The 11,802-nt window shown below is 45.7% G+C and overlaps 1 protein-coding gene across 2 annotated transcripts in view; it reads right to left on the minus strand.

Annotated features, from left to right (window-relative positions):
* The window catches only part of SMARCE1 (SWI/SNF related, matrix associated, actin dependent regulator of chromatin, subfamily e, member 1), an 84,216-nt gene extending 73,779 nt beyond the window's left edge, over positions 1–10,437 (minus strand). For both annotated transcript variants that reach the window (XM_015410271.1, XM_015410270.1), the window contains exons 1-3: positions 10,325–10,437; positions 8,701–8,745; positions 7,921–7,964 (exon numbers count right to left, since the gene is read on the minus strand). In XM_015410271.1, the coding sequence (XP_015265757.1) occupies positions 7,921–7,964; positions 8,701–8,707 (51 nt within the window). In that variant the 5' untranslated portion in view covers positions 8,708–8,745; positions 10,325–10,437. The remainder of the gene's footprint in view (positions 1–7,920; positions 7,965–8,700; positions 8,746–10,324) is intronic.
* Positions 10,438–11,802: the final 1,365 nt, after the last annotated feature.

Genomic DNA, 11,802 nt, shown 5'->3' on the forward strand with positions numbered 1-11,802 from the left:
GAATTCACTGCCACAGGAAGTGGTGGCGGCTACAAGCATGGACGGCTTCAAAAGGGAATTAGATAAGCACATGGAGCAGAGGTCCATCAGTGGCTATTAGCCACAAGGTATAGATAGGGACTCCGGGGCAAGTGATGCTCTGTCATCTTGGTGCTTGGGGGGGTCAACAGTGGGAGGGCTTCTAATGTCCTGGCCCAACTGGTGGACCTCCTGATGGCACTGGTATTTCTGGCCACTGTGTGATACAGAGTGTTGGACTGGATGGGCCTTTGGCCTGATCCAACATTGGCATCTCTTATGTTCTTATGTTCTTAAAGCAAAACCAGCGGGTAGGCAGAGCCCAAAACCGGAAGAGGGAGCAGACGTCATGAAAATGTTAGCAGATATGCTCAAGCCGGTGATGGAGCAAATCGATGGCATTAACCAGCAACTGACTTCGCTGAATCAAAACTTCGCATCCCAGCAGCTCCAACTGGCAGAAACAGCAAAGAAGGTGGTGCATATGACTGAGAGAATTAAAGAGATAGACACCACAAACAAGAAAATGAAGAAAAGAATGGGGGAAGTTGAAGCAAAACAAAACTTCCAAGAAAACCGTTTGTTACAGCTACAAATGGAAAAAGCCAACAACGATTCTCAGATTCTAGGGAGTTCCTGAATCGGCAAAGGAGGATCTGAGGAAGTTGCTCAGCGAGATCATTGCTCCAGCAATAGGCTCAACAGCGGATGAAGTAGTAAAAGAGATGGAGACTGCTTATAGGGCATACTCTAATTATATTTAAAAAAATAACCTGCCTGGAGAAATTGTGTTCAGATTCTCAAGAAGACAGACCAGAGATGCTATTTTAAAAGCGACTTCAACAACTCCACTGAAAATGGGGAATATAAACATTAAAACTTTAAAAGACATTCCATTTGAAATTCGCCAAAAGAGGAAAAGCTATAAGGACTATAATTTCTTTTCTTCAAACCAATGGAATTTCATACAGGTGGGCGATCCCAGAGGGTGTCATCTTTAAAATCAACGATAAAAGAGAAATGATTGACTCTATTTCTAAAGCCAAAGAATTTTTGAGACGCCAGTTGGGATTGGAGGAAGAATCCAAAGATGAAGAATCGAAATCAAGTGACTCCGCTACCTATGGAACAGATGAGGACTCTGCTGTAGCAACGGGTGCAGGCGCAACGAAAGTTACATATGATTTTGGAGACAGAAAACCGAAGTAAAGGCAAAAGGACTCTGAAAATTGCCTTTTGAAGCAAATAACAAGAAGATGCTCAGAAAGTTCTCTCACAACAACTAACATACTAACATTGAAACTGAGACAAACAAGAACTCTACAAGTATATTGTTGTACTAACACTTTTATTAATAACACTTAGATTAACAAGGATATGATCTCCTCCTCTTGGATTTTTAGTGTAGTGGGGTTATCTATCCTTTATCCTTAGATGTAACCCCCTTCCCTTATATTTTCTTTGTAGTTTTGTAGTCTTATAAAAAAATAATACAAAATTTTCCTCTGGGGATTTAAAGAGAAAAAGCTTTGATGCAGCAAGTCTTCTCTGTGGGCCCTGTAATGCCTGTTCCTAAATCATGTGGGTCTTTTATGGACCTCTGATATGGGTGGGAGGTGGCCAGGAAGTGGCATGACGTGGCACAGGCCAGTCAGCCACATCCCACTCAAGTCAGAGGTCCCTAGAAGACCCATGTGGATCAGTACAGCCAATGGGACGGCTGTTATTGCTCTCCCACACAGAAGCCTCAAAGCAAAAGACCCCTGCAGAGGTTTTCTGGGTCTCTGCAGCTTGGGAACCCCACAAAGGCAGTCAGCTGATAGATGTCCCCTCCTCCAGCCAGTTCTCATATGTCATACAGATGGATGGAACAGAGATGCTGTAAACATTTCCATTTCATCCTTATGTCCACCACCCTTTGAGATAGGCTAGGTTGAGCGAGAGAGAGACTGGCCCACAATCACCCAGCCAGCTTCCATGGCAGAGTGGGAATCCAAACCCAGGTGGTCCCAGCTCCTAGTTTGGGACTCTAACAATGAGACCATGCTGGCTTCACAGTGTACAAAGCAAAAGTCCAATGGCACCTTAAAGACTAACAACATTTCTTTCAAGATGAGCTTTTCAGAGTCATAGCACGCTTTATCCAACAAAGTAGGCTATAGCTCAACAAAAGCTATAATTGAGATAAATGTTATTAGTCTTTAAAGTCCTGCTGGACTTTTGATTTGTTTTTCTAGGGCCCCGGTCACACAGGCAGGAAAATGCGGGGGGGGGGGGAGCGTGGCTGTTTGCCCCAAAGCAAAATAACGCGCGGTTGCACAATCAGACGTCCCGTCAAGGTCCCATGTTTAGGGGGGAGGTGCCGATCACACGACCATCCTGTGGCGCGGCGTGATCACACCAGCAATTGCTAGGCGCCACTTCCGTGGCAAACAGGATGGATTTTTTTTTTAAACTGAAGTTTGTGCATACGCATGACTGAGCAATCATATCTACACATCCAAAGGCGGGTGGTGGGCTTACCGGAGAGGGCGACAAACGCTTCCGGACCCCAACAGAGCTCTGAGGCATAGCCAATGGAGGGGGAGGTGGGCCCCCTCGTCACAGCCGCTCTAACCACCTGCGCGACAGTGGCCATAGCGACCCTCCAGAGGCGACAAGCCTGGCTGCAGTGGGAGGGGGCATACGCCGTTGGGCGCTTGTGCGCATCCTGTGGAGACTTGGGGGGGGGAAAAACTGTTCACGACAGGACATGGGCGGGCGCCGGATGCCACGGGATTCCACTGGAAACGCGATCAGGTGCCCGCCCTTACCCCGCGGTTTCTGGAAACTAGTACCTCGGAGGTACTAGTTTTTTACCCCGCATCTTTGGCGGGAAGCCTCGAGTTCGGCACGGGAGCTCTACGCTTCCCAGATGTGGTGGTGTGATCGCGCCTATCTGCCTATCTTCTGTCCCTGTAGCGTGGCTAATGTTCCGTGTGACTGCAGCCTAGGACAGACTAACATGGCTACCCCTTTGTGATGCAGTGTATACACAAGGTTATAGGAACTATTACTGCATTACAGGACTGGGATGTTGGGGCACCAAGACGATAAAAGACTAGGTAACAGATATTCTGTTCTTTGTACAGAAAATGAAGGGCATGCAATCCCTTCATTGAGAAGTAAGACCTTGAGAAGTAAAACCTGATTCACTAGAAGATAGTTCAGGAAGGCATTTTAGAGCTGCAGCCTACCTAGTATATCCTTGGAAACAAAGGCATTGTCGTCAATGACAACTCATAAAAGGAATCCAAAGAGGATGTAGCAAAGTCACTGGGAGAAGAGACCCAAATCCACCTTTCTCAGCTCTGGAAGCTCTAATTTTGCTTTTTTAGATAACCCTAAGACAATCCTGCCTGGGCATGTGCCACTGCCCATAGGCAAGTGAAGGATTCGAAAATGCTACATTCTGTTTTCATGAGATAGTTGCTGACCCTGTAATGTGAACAGTGTTGTAAGGAATCATCAATCGATCTGCAGATGACACCTGAGGTGCCTGCCTTTCCCACCAAATTCTAGGACTGTAAACCTAGTGTCTGAGACTAGAGAAGGACTGGATGGAGCTGAAGAAACAAACTTAACCCAGGTAAGACAGACATGCTGTTAGCCAATCTTTCATCTAATCTAGGTATAGGGTTTCAACCGGGCTGCATTTCCCTTTTAAAGTCAGGGTGTATTCTCAGACCCTTCGCTGAATGTGGATGCTCAAATACCTCACGGAATTTCAAGGGGAGAGAGGGTCCAAATATATGCTAAATACACAAATATCCAGAACACTTTTGACAAGCAAAGGCCTGTATACCAGCTGTGATCTTTCCTGAAACAGACTAGCCTTGCTACATTCTGCAGTGGGTCCAAAATGCAGCAGCTGGTTATTGACTAGAGTTTACTGCCGAACTGAACTCCAATACAGTTGCTTGTTTCCCACCTTCATTTGTAATAGTGCTTTTGACCTTTAAAACCCTCAACTATCTGAGAAGAGGCTATCTAAATGACCATCTCCAACCATCTGTGTGAGCCCAACCCTTCAGATCACCATCTGGGGCACTCCTTTGCTGTCTGAGGTTTGGGGAGCTGGGATATGTGGCTAAAGCGTTCTCGGACCACGGCTGCAGAGCACTCTGCCTCTCTTTTTCAATGCCCCAAATAAGTAACGAAGACTTACTGGATTCCTACCTGGGCTGACCATGTATTTAGTTCTCGTCTGAGAATCTGATATATGGTGAACTGATATTGATTGATTTGATTTATTTAGTATTAGCTAGTTTTAAGGCAATTTGATGCCATTTTTAAAAGTCACCATTAGCCACTTCGGAAATCTTTATGAAAAGCAGGATATATTTTAATAAAATAAAGCCAACATACAAAGACACCCTTGGTCAGAGATGGTTCTAACAAGTGTAGCTTGTAGCATTACACCGCAAAACTGCAAACAGAACTCCAACGTATCTTATTCCCAAGGGAAACAAATGCAAACGGTGGAATCCTGATGCCTGGATTTAAGCATAACTACCTACCTTTCTGAGTGGTTTGCTTTCAGTTAGCTTTATTCACTACGGGCTGGATTAACAGGTTTCATTCTGCTAACCAAGGAACTTTCTGTGATGGACAGTAGAAAGTTCTGTCTTTGGACCAACCAGATTTAAAATGCTGGATTGAAGGAAAAAAACAAACCCTGAGGGGTTTAACTTTCCAACCGGAAAGGAAAAGTTGGGCTTTGGAGGGAAAGGGGACAGGATATCATAGAATGAGCAGGAAGTCCAACAAGGAGTATTGACACACATGGTCTGGATACTGTTCCTATAAATACAGTAAAGTGTTAATGCTTCTCTGGTTATCTATATATCTAATAGCCAAGTTGCCCCCTCTGTGCGGATATCTAAATCCGCACTTCGGGGGCACTTGGGGGGCAGGGGGAGGTTTGTGCACACGTGGGGCAGTTCCCACGTGTGCACAAAAATCTGAACCCCCCCCAAAAATATCGGGGAAATATTTAAATTTCCCCAAAACCGACAGAGCGTTTCCTGCGCATGCGCAGGAAACGCTCTGTCGGTTTTGGGGAAATTTAAATATTTCCCCGATATTTTTTGGGGGGGGTTCAGATTTTTGTGCACACGTGGGAACTGCCCCACGTGTGCACAAACCTCCCCCTGCCCCCCAAGTGCCCCCGAAGTGCGGATTTAGATATCCGCACAGAGGGGGCAACTTGGCTATTAGATATATAGATAACCAGAGAAGCATTAACACTTTACTGTATTTATAGGAACAGTATCCAGACCATGTGTGTCAATACTCCTTGTTGGACTTCCTGCTCATTCTATGATATCCTGTCCCCTTTCCCTCCAAAGCCCAACTTTTCCTTTCCGGTTGGAAAGTTAAACCCCTCAGGGTTTGTTTTTTTCCTTCAATCCAGCATTTTAAATCTGGTTGGTCCAAAGACAGAACTTTCTACTGTCCATCACAGAAAGTTCCTTGGTTAGCAGAATGAAACCTGTTAATCCAGCCCGTAGTGAATAAAGCTAACTGAAAGCAAACCACTCAGAAAGGTAGGTAGTTATGCTTAAATCCAGGCATCAGGATTCCACCGTTTGCATTTGTTTCCCTTGGGAATAAGATACGTTGGAGTTCTGTTTGCAGTTTTGCGGTGTAATGCTACAAGCTACCGCCAGCCGACCGGGCTGCCGCTGGCCGCCTTCTGCACCGCAGGTCTCGCCGCCTGGCCCCTTCTTCGTTCCCCTGGGGCGCCGGAGGGGGGGCAGCCTGCACGACCCGCGGGAACCCAGGGCAGAGGGGCTGGTCCGAAAGACAGCCTCCAGAAACTGCGGAGAAGACGCCGCCCCGGAAAGTTCGTTCACTCGAAGCGAAATAAAAAGGCGAGGCCATCTGGAGCAGCTCCAAACAACCCACGGGGGGAGGGAACCAGTGGGTCTGGGCACCTGCAGGGGAGCCTGGGGAGAAAGTGTGTGTGTGTGTGTGTTTGTGATATGAGATCTCCCCCCCCGCGAATATCGCGGGTCCCCCTCTTGTTTTTCCTAAGTCTGAGCTTCTTAGAAAACATCCCTTGTAACAACCAAGCGTCTAGTACTTCCCAGTTCTGGTAACTTCTGTCATCTATCATACAAGAAGAATATGCCCTCGAATCACAACTGACTAATGGTGACCCCGTCCACAGGTCATGTCAGACAAAGAGATGAAGAATGGTGGTTTGCCATTGCACTCTTCTGCATAGCAACCCCAGTCTTTCTTTGTGCTCTCCCATCCAAGTACTGACTGTGGCTAACCCAGATTCTGACAAGCCGAGGCTAAGCTGGGCTATTTGGGCTGCTATTGTACTGGAGAGGGAAGGAAGTGTCACTCTTGCAAAGTCAATGCACTTTTTAAAAAAACTGTTGACTCCAGTGTTCTCATCAACCCATTTAATCTAGGGGGAAAGGGTCCTGATTGGCATCGGCTCTGTCTCTGAAGGATTAAGCCAGGGGTGTCAAGCATATGGCCTGCAGGCTGGAATCAGCCCACTCATGGCTCTTATCCGGCTTGCAAGCAATTGGTCATTAAATTTATTGCCAGATGGAAGAGAGTGTGCATTATATCCCTGTATACTGTCCCCGTGTAAATGTGTGATGGGCAGTGAAAGTAGGAGGGCACGCATCAGGGAAGGAGCACTTTGAGTAAAAATAGTATTGTTTACTGGGTTTGCCTGTGTCCTTTATAAAGTTTATATCTACAGTACTTGGCATTACATTTTATGGCACACATGGCCCAGCCCAATGAAGTGACATTTATGTCAGATCCAGCCCTCCTAACAAATGAGTTCGACACCTCTGGATTAAGCAATCCCATTACAAAGGAAAACAAAAATAAAAGAAATCCACTCTGCCTCTCACTCCTAAAGTTGAACCTTTTAAAAGAAAAGCCAGTCGTGGACAACCCTTTTGCCAGACAGATTTCTTTTTTTAGGGTGGTTAGATATAAAGAGTGAAAGGCCTGGACTACGGATTGTGACACCCTCCTCCAGTACAAGGATCTTCTCCCTGATGCGAGACTCCTGTCCCACCAATGGAAGGATCTACTCTTATCAGGATGGAACCTTCATGCATCATGGACACCCGTACATCCCTGACACTATCAGTCAGGAGATTCACCTTAGAAGCAGTTTGGGGCTTAACTATCAGTTTCAGCAAGGAAGTGGCATGCAGCACTTTTGCAATTACCTCTCTAGTATCTGCAACAACAATGCGCCTTCCCCTGTATCCTGCACCCAGCCATACTGCATTCTTTGGGAATGAAATCATAAGAAAACAGAAAATGTCTACTATAGACAAAACACACACTCTCACCTTTACAAAAGCTTGCTTTTCCCCTCGCAAAGTGTAACAAAGTGCAACGACAACCTTTACAAAATATTTTGCTTTAAGAGAAAACCCCAAAGGAACACTGTTTAAAGATGAAGTTGAAGGTATGAGTTCTTTTAAAAAGTAACATAAAATGTCAATTCAAATAAGTCTGTTTAGACATTTCATGGCGTGATCTTCCCCTGGAGTCTAGTAAGAAACAATGTCTGGTGTACTTCAGTGGGGAAAGGTCAATAAGTTGGTAACAGTTAATTCGGTTTTCAGTTTTATTTCAGTGGAGTTATAGTCCAGAAAGTGGACAGTCTCCACATTCTAGTTCTTGAAAAGGACCACTTAATGGATAAAACATGGCAAAAAGGTCTGCTGGGATTCACTTGTCCCAGACTGGCTTCAGGGCTTGCCAATAACGGAGCGCCGTATACTCTCTCAGTTTCAAATGTCATGTGATTGCAGTGACACCAGGCTTTTGGATCTGTGTGAAAATTAAGAAAAATATTTGCATACTTACGGTTGCGGGGGCTGGGGTGGGCGGTGGGGCATAAGATGGCCTTTCTGTTTAAAAAGAGAGGGGAAAATGAATACCTGTGTAGAGGATATGGAATCTAGAAACTGCAAGGTGACATCAAAAAATATGAATGGATGAGGGAAAAAGGAAGGCGCACAACTGGAGAATGTGCCTCAAATGCTATATTATAAGAGAGTCCAATCTATGGCTTGGGAGTTTGTGAGAATTCAAGTAAGGGGAAAAAATGAATCAGCCCAAATACAAAAGCGAACTTATCACAACTGATCCCCCCCCTGGTTTTTACACACACACACCCCAGCTCTATAGCAAATGGTGGCTAATCCGGTCACTGAGGTGAGTACCCCTCCATTTTTCACATGGGAGGATCACTTGTTTAAAAGTGCTCTGACTTGGAATGCTTTCTTTCTGACATGTAAATGTTTCCTACAGAACATAATGCTCAGGTGGAGCTGTTTTCAAACTTTGCATGCAAAGCCTCTATCACCCGTCATGCAAGAAGACTGTACAGCACTTCGGCAGCAAAAGGAAATTCAGCCCTAAGTAAGCCACTGGGATAAAGCCAAGCACATGACTGACACAGTGGCAGTGCTGCCCTTTGTTTACATAAGGCAGTGCTATGACAACTGCACACTCTCCTTCCAAGACTTGGAGCATCTCAGGCTGGAAATTTAGGAAGAGTTAATGAGGAATGAAACACAATCTGTGCCATTTTATATGTGGGTAAGATAAATGAAAACAGGAAACTCCTCCTATTGAACTTACTTGACATTTTGGTAGATAAAAACGCTCAACCAGATGACGTTAAATCTGAAAAATAATAATACAACAGCATGAACCAAGTTCTCCCTCAATAGACAATACATCAGAACTTGTCACAATGGAGTCTACTGATCACACACATGGACAGAGATCACAACTGATATGTTTGACAGGCCCCACAAACAGAACCCCACTTTACCCCTTCACCCAAATTCCATACTGAACTTAAGCCCATGAAATTGAGCTGAGCACACATTCTTCCCACTTCTCATCCACTCCACCTTCCTCATCTCCCTTTGTTGCCTCCCCTCCATCTTGAATTTTAAACTGGAAACTCCTTGGGACAGAGGCTTGACTTCCTGTACTCTGCAATGGCCATCCATGGCACAATATAAACTTACGTATAAATAACTCAAAATTTCTAATATTAAACTAAACACTGGTAACAATTAAGTACACTGACCATTGTTTTAATACACCTGTTGTGGGAGAATACCCCTGATATTAATGTCCTGGCCCTTGTTTCTCAGGTGGAAAGCTTTCACCACTTGGGGCGTATATATATAGCTTTGGTCACAGAAAGGTTCTCCCATGCACTTCAAAAATAAAATAAAATCCAGCAGTCTGTAGAGAAAGCAGTAGGCCTGGAAATGCCTCAGCTAACAAGGCTGAGGCAGAGGCAATTACAGCCAATGTACTGGATCTCCACTATCATTCCTGGCATAAAGACAAATGAGCCTTTGAACAAAGTTATGAGTTGATTCAGTTATTCACAGAAACTACATGGTATAATGCTCTCACCAGAACCAAAACTCTCTTCCTGAGAGTAAGTCCTATTGGAAAAAAACACCCGAGTAAGATTTTAAGTAGACTTGTTCAGCATTGTTCTCAGAGAGTTAGCTGGTTTCACCAAAAATGATCATGGTTGCCTCCATGCTTGAGAGGAGACTGAACATAATGTGGGGGTCTCAGTTAATTGCTCTGAACATTCCACAATTAAGGACATATCAAATACTACACATATTTAGTTGTCATGCTCACCCATTCAAATCATTTGCAGTAGAATCATAAAACAAAAAACGACAAGCAGATGCTAGTGTGTATCATCAGAAACTTACAACAAAAGAATGGAAAACCAAATGCTGAAGAGCATTGTTGCTTTAAAATCATATTTTAAGTGTGCAGAAATTGATTCCCCCCCCCCCAATATGGGGGTAAAAAGCAAAGAAGATGGAGGCGATGATTAAAAAGTGATGAAAACGAAACTTAGGAGTCCTGCTTCCTTAGCTATTTCCCCCCTTCAATTATGTAGTCACTATGCAAGACGTGTATTCATTCTAAACCGGGGGGGAAATTGATTATGTTTGTTTACATAAATAACAAAATGGCGGGTCAGAATTTATTTTGTCGTACAAACAAACCAGAACCGCCCCCCGGGAGGGGCGCCAGAAAGATGTTAGGTGCGAAACCCCTCCCCCAACAACGATTGCCTGCGGCTGTTTCGCAGGAGGTGGCGAAACGGAAATGAAGCCGGGTGACTTCATGCGATGGACTAAAAGATGGGAGGCACCTCCGCCCTTCCAAGGACCAAAAAGGAAGAAAAGTCCAGCCCGGTCCGCAAACTCACCGGCTCCGAGGGGCCTGAGGCCTTCCTTCTTTGTCTCCAAACGGAGAGCGACGATGCAGTCAGGGACAAGGGAGGCACGGGAGGAAGAGAAAGGCACACGCGACTCCCGTTTCCTTTCCCGCACTTTCGACACAATTCTTTATTTCCTTTGCTTTTTTTTAAAGCGCCCTCTACTGGCCTCTTTCTCCCATAAACAAGTCCCCCATTTGGGTACAGATTTTCCCTTCCCCCTCTTCTCGTCTCTCCAATACTTTTTCCCTTTGTCCCAAAAGAGATCGTAGCGAAACTGCCGAGAAGGATTAAAACTGTCTTTTACCTTAAGAAGATGGAAAGGGGAGGGGGACCGAGCAGGTGCGAGCTAGGTCGCGTGGGGGCGGGATGACGTACCCCCGAAGAGGCGGTGCGCGTGAATGGAACAGGGCGGACGTCTTGGGAGGGGGAGGGGGAGGGGGAGCGTTTTGCATCATCTTGCGTGGTGAATTTAGCGCCTTTCCCCCTCTCCTCCTGTTGTCTGTTAAATTCCTGTCAGGCTACCTTCTCAGATCCTTGTCCATGATTTTGTTGTTGTTCAGTCGCACAGTCGAGTCCGACTCTTCGCGACCTCCTGGACCAGATCACGCCAGGCCTTCCCGTCTTCCGCCATCCTCTGAAGTTTGCTCAACTTCATGTTCGTTGCATCTATGACACTGTCTAACCATCTCATCCTTTGCCGTCCCCGTCTTCTTTGACCTTCAATCTTTCCCAGCATCCGGGTCTTCTTCTCCAGTGATTGCTCCCTTCTCATTGGGTGGCCAAAGTATTTGAGCTTCAGTTTCATTATCTGGCCTTCCAGGGAACAGTCAGGGTTGATTTCTTTTAGGATTGACTGATTTGATCTCCTTGCAGTCCAAGGAACTCTCAAGAGTCTTCTCCAGCACCATAGTTCAAAAGAATCTATTCTTCGGCGCTCGGCCTTCCTTATAGTCCAACTCTCGCAGCCATACATGACTACTGGGAATACCATTGCTTGGACCATGCGGACTTTTGTTGGCAGGGTGATGTCTCTACTTTTTATCATGCTGTTGAGGTTCGCCATCGCTTTCCTCCCAAGGAGCAGGAAAGACCTTGAAGGTTCCATATGCAACTGACATTCCAACTGCCTTGCGGGGAGGGGGGTGAGTTTGAGGTGTGGAATGCAGTGAAGTCCAATCAGCTTCCATATGCAAAAGACCTTGAAGGTTCCATATGCAACTGACATTCCAACTGCCTTGCGGGGAGGGGGGTGAGTTTGAGGTGTGGAATGCAGTGAAGTCCAATCAGCTTCCATATGCAAAAGACCTTGAAGGTTCCATATGCAACTGACATTCCAACTGCCTTGCGGGGAGGGGGGTGAGTTTGAGGTGTGGAATGCAGTGAAGTCCAATCAGCTTCCATATGCAAAAGACCTTGAAGGTTCCATATGCAACTGACATTCCAACTGCCTTGCGGGGAGGGGGGTG

Source organism: Gekko japonicus, unplaced genomic scaffold, assembly GCF_001447785.1.
Source record: "Gekko japonicus isolate JY-2015 unplaced genomic scaffold, Gekko_japonicus_V1.1 scaffold1280, whole genome shotgun sequence".
Taxonomy (NCBI): Eukaryota; Metazoa; Chordata; class Lepidosauria; order Squamata; family Gekkonidae; genus Gekko; species Gekko japonicus.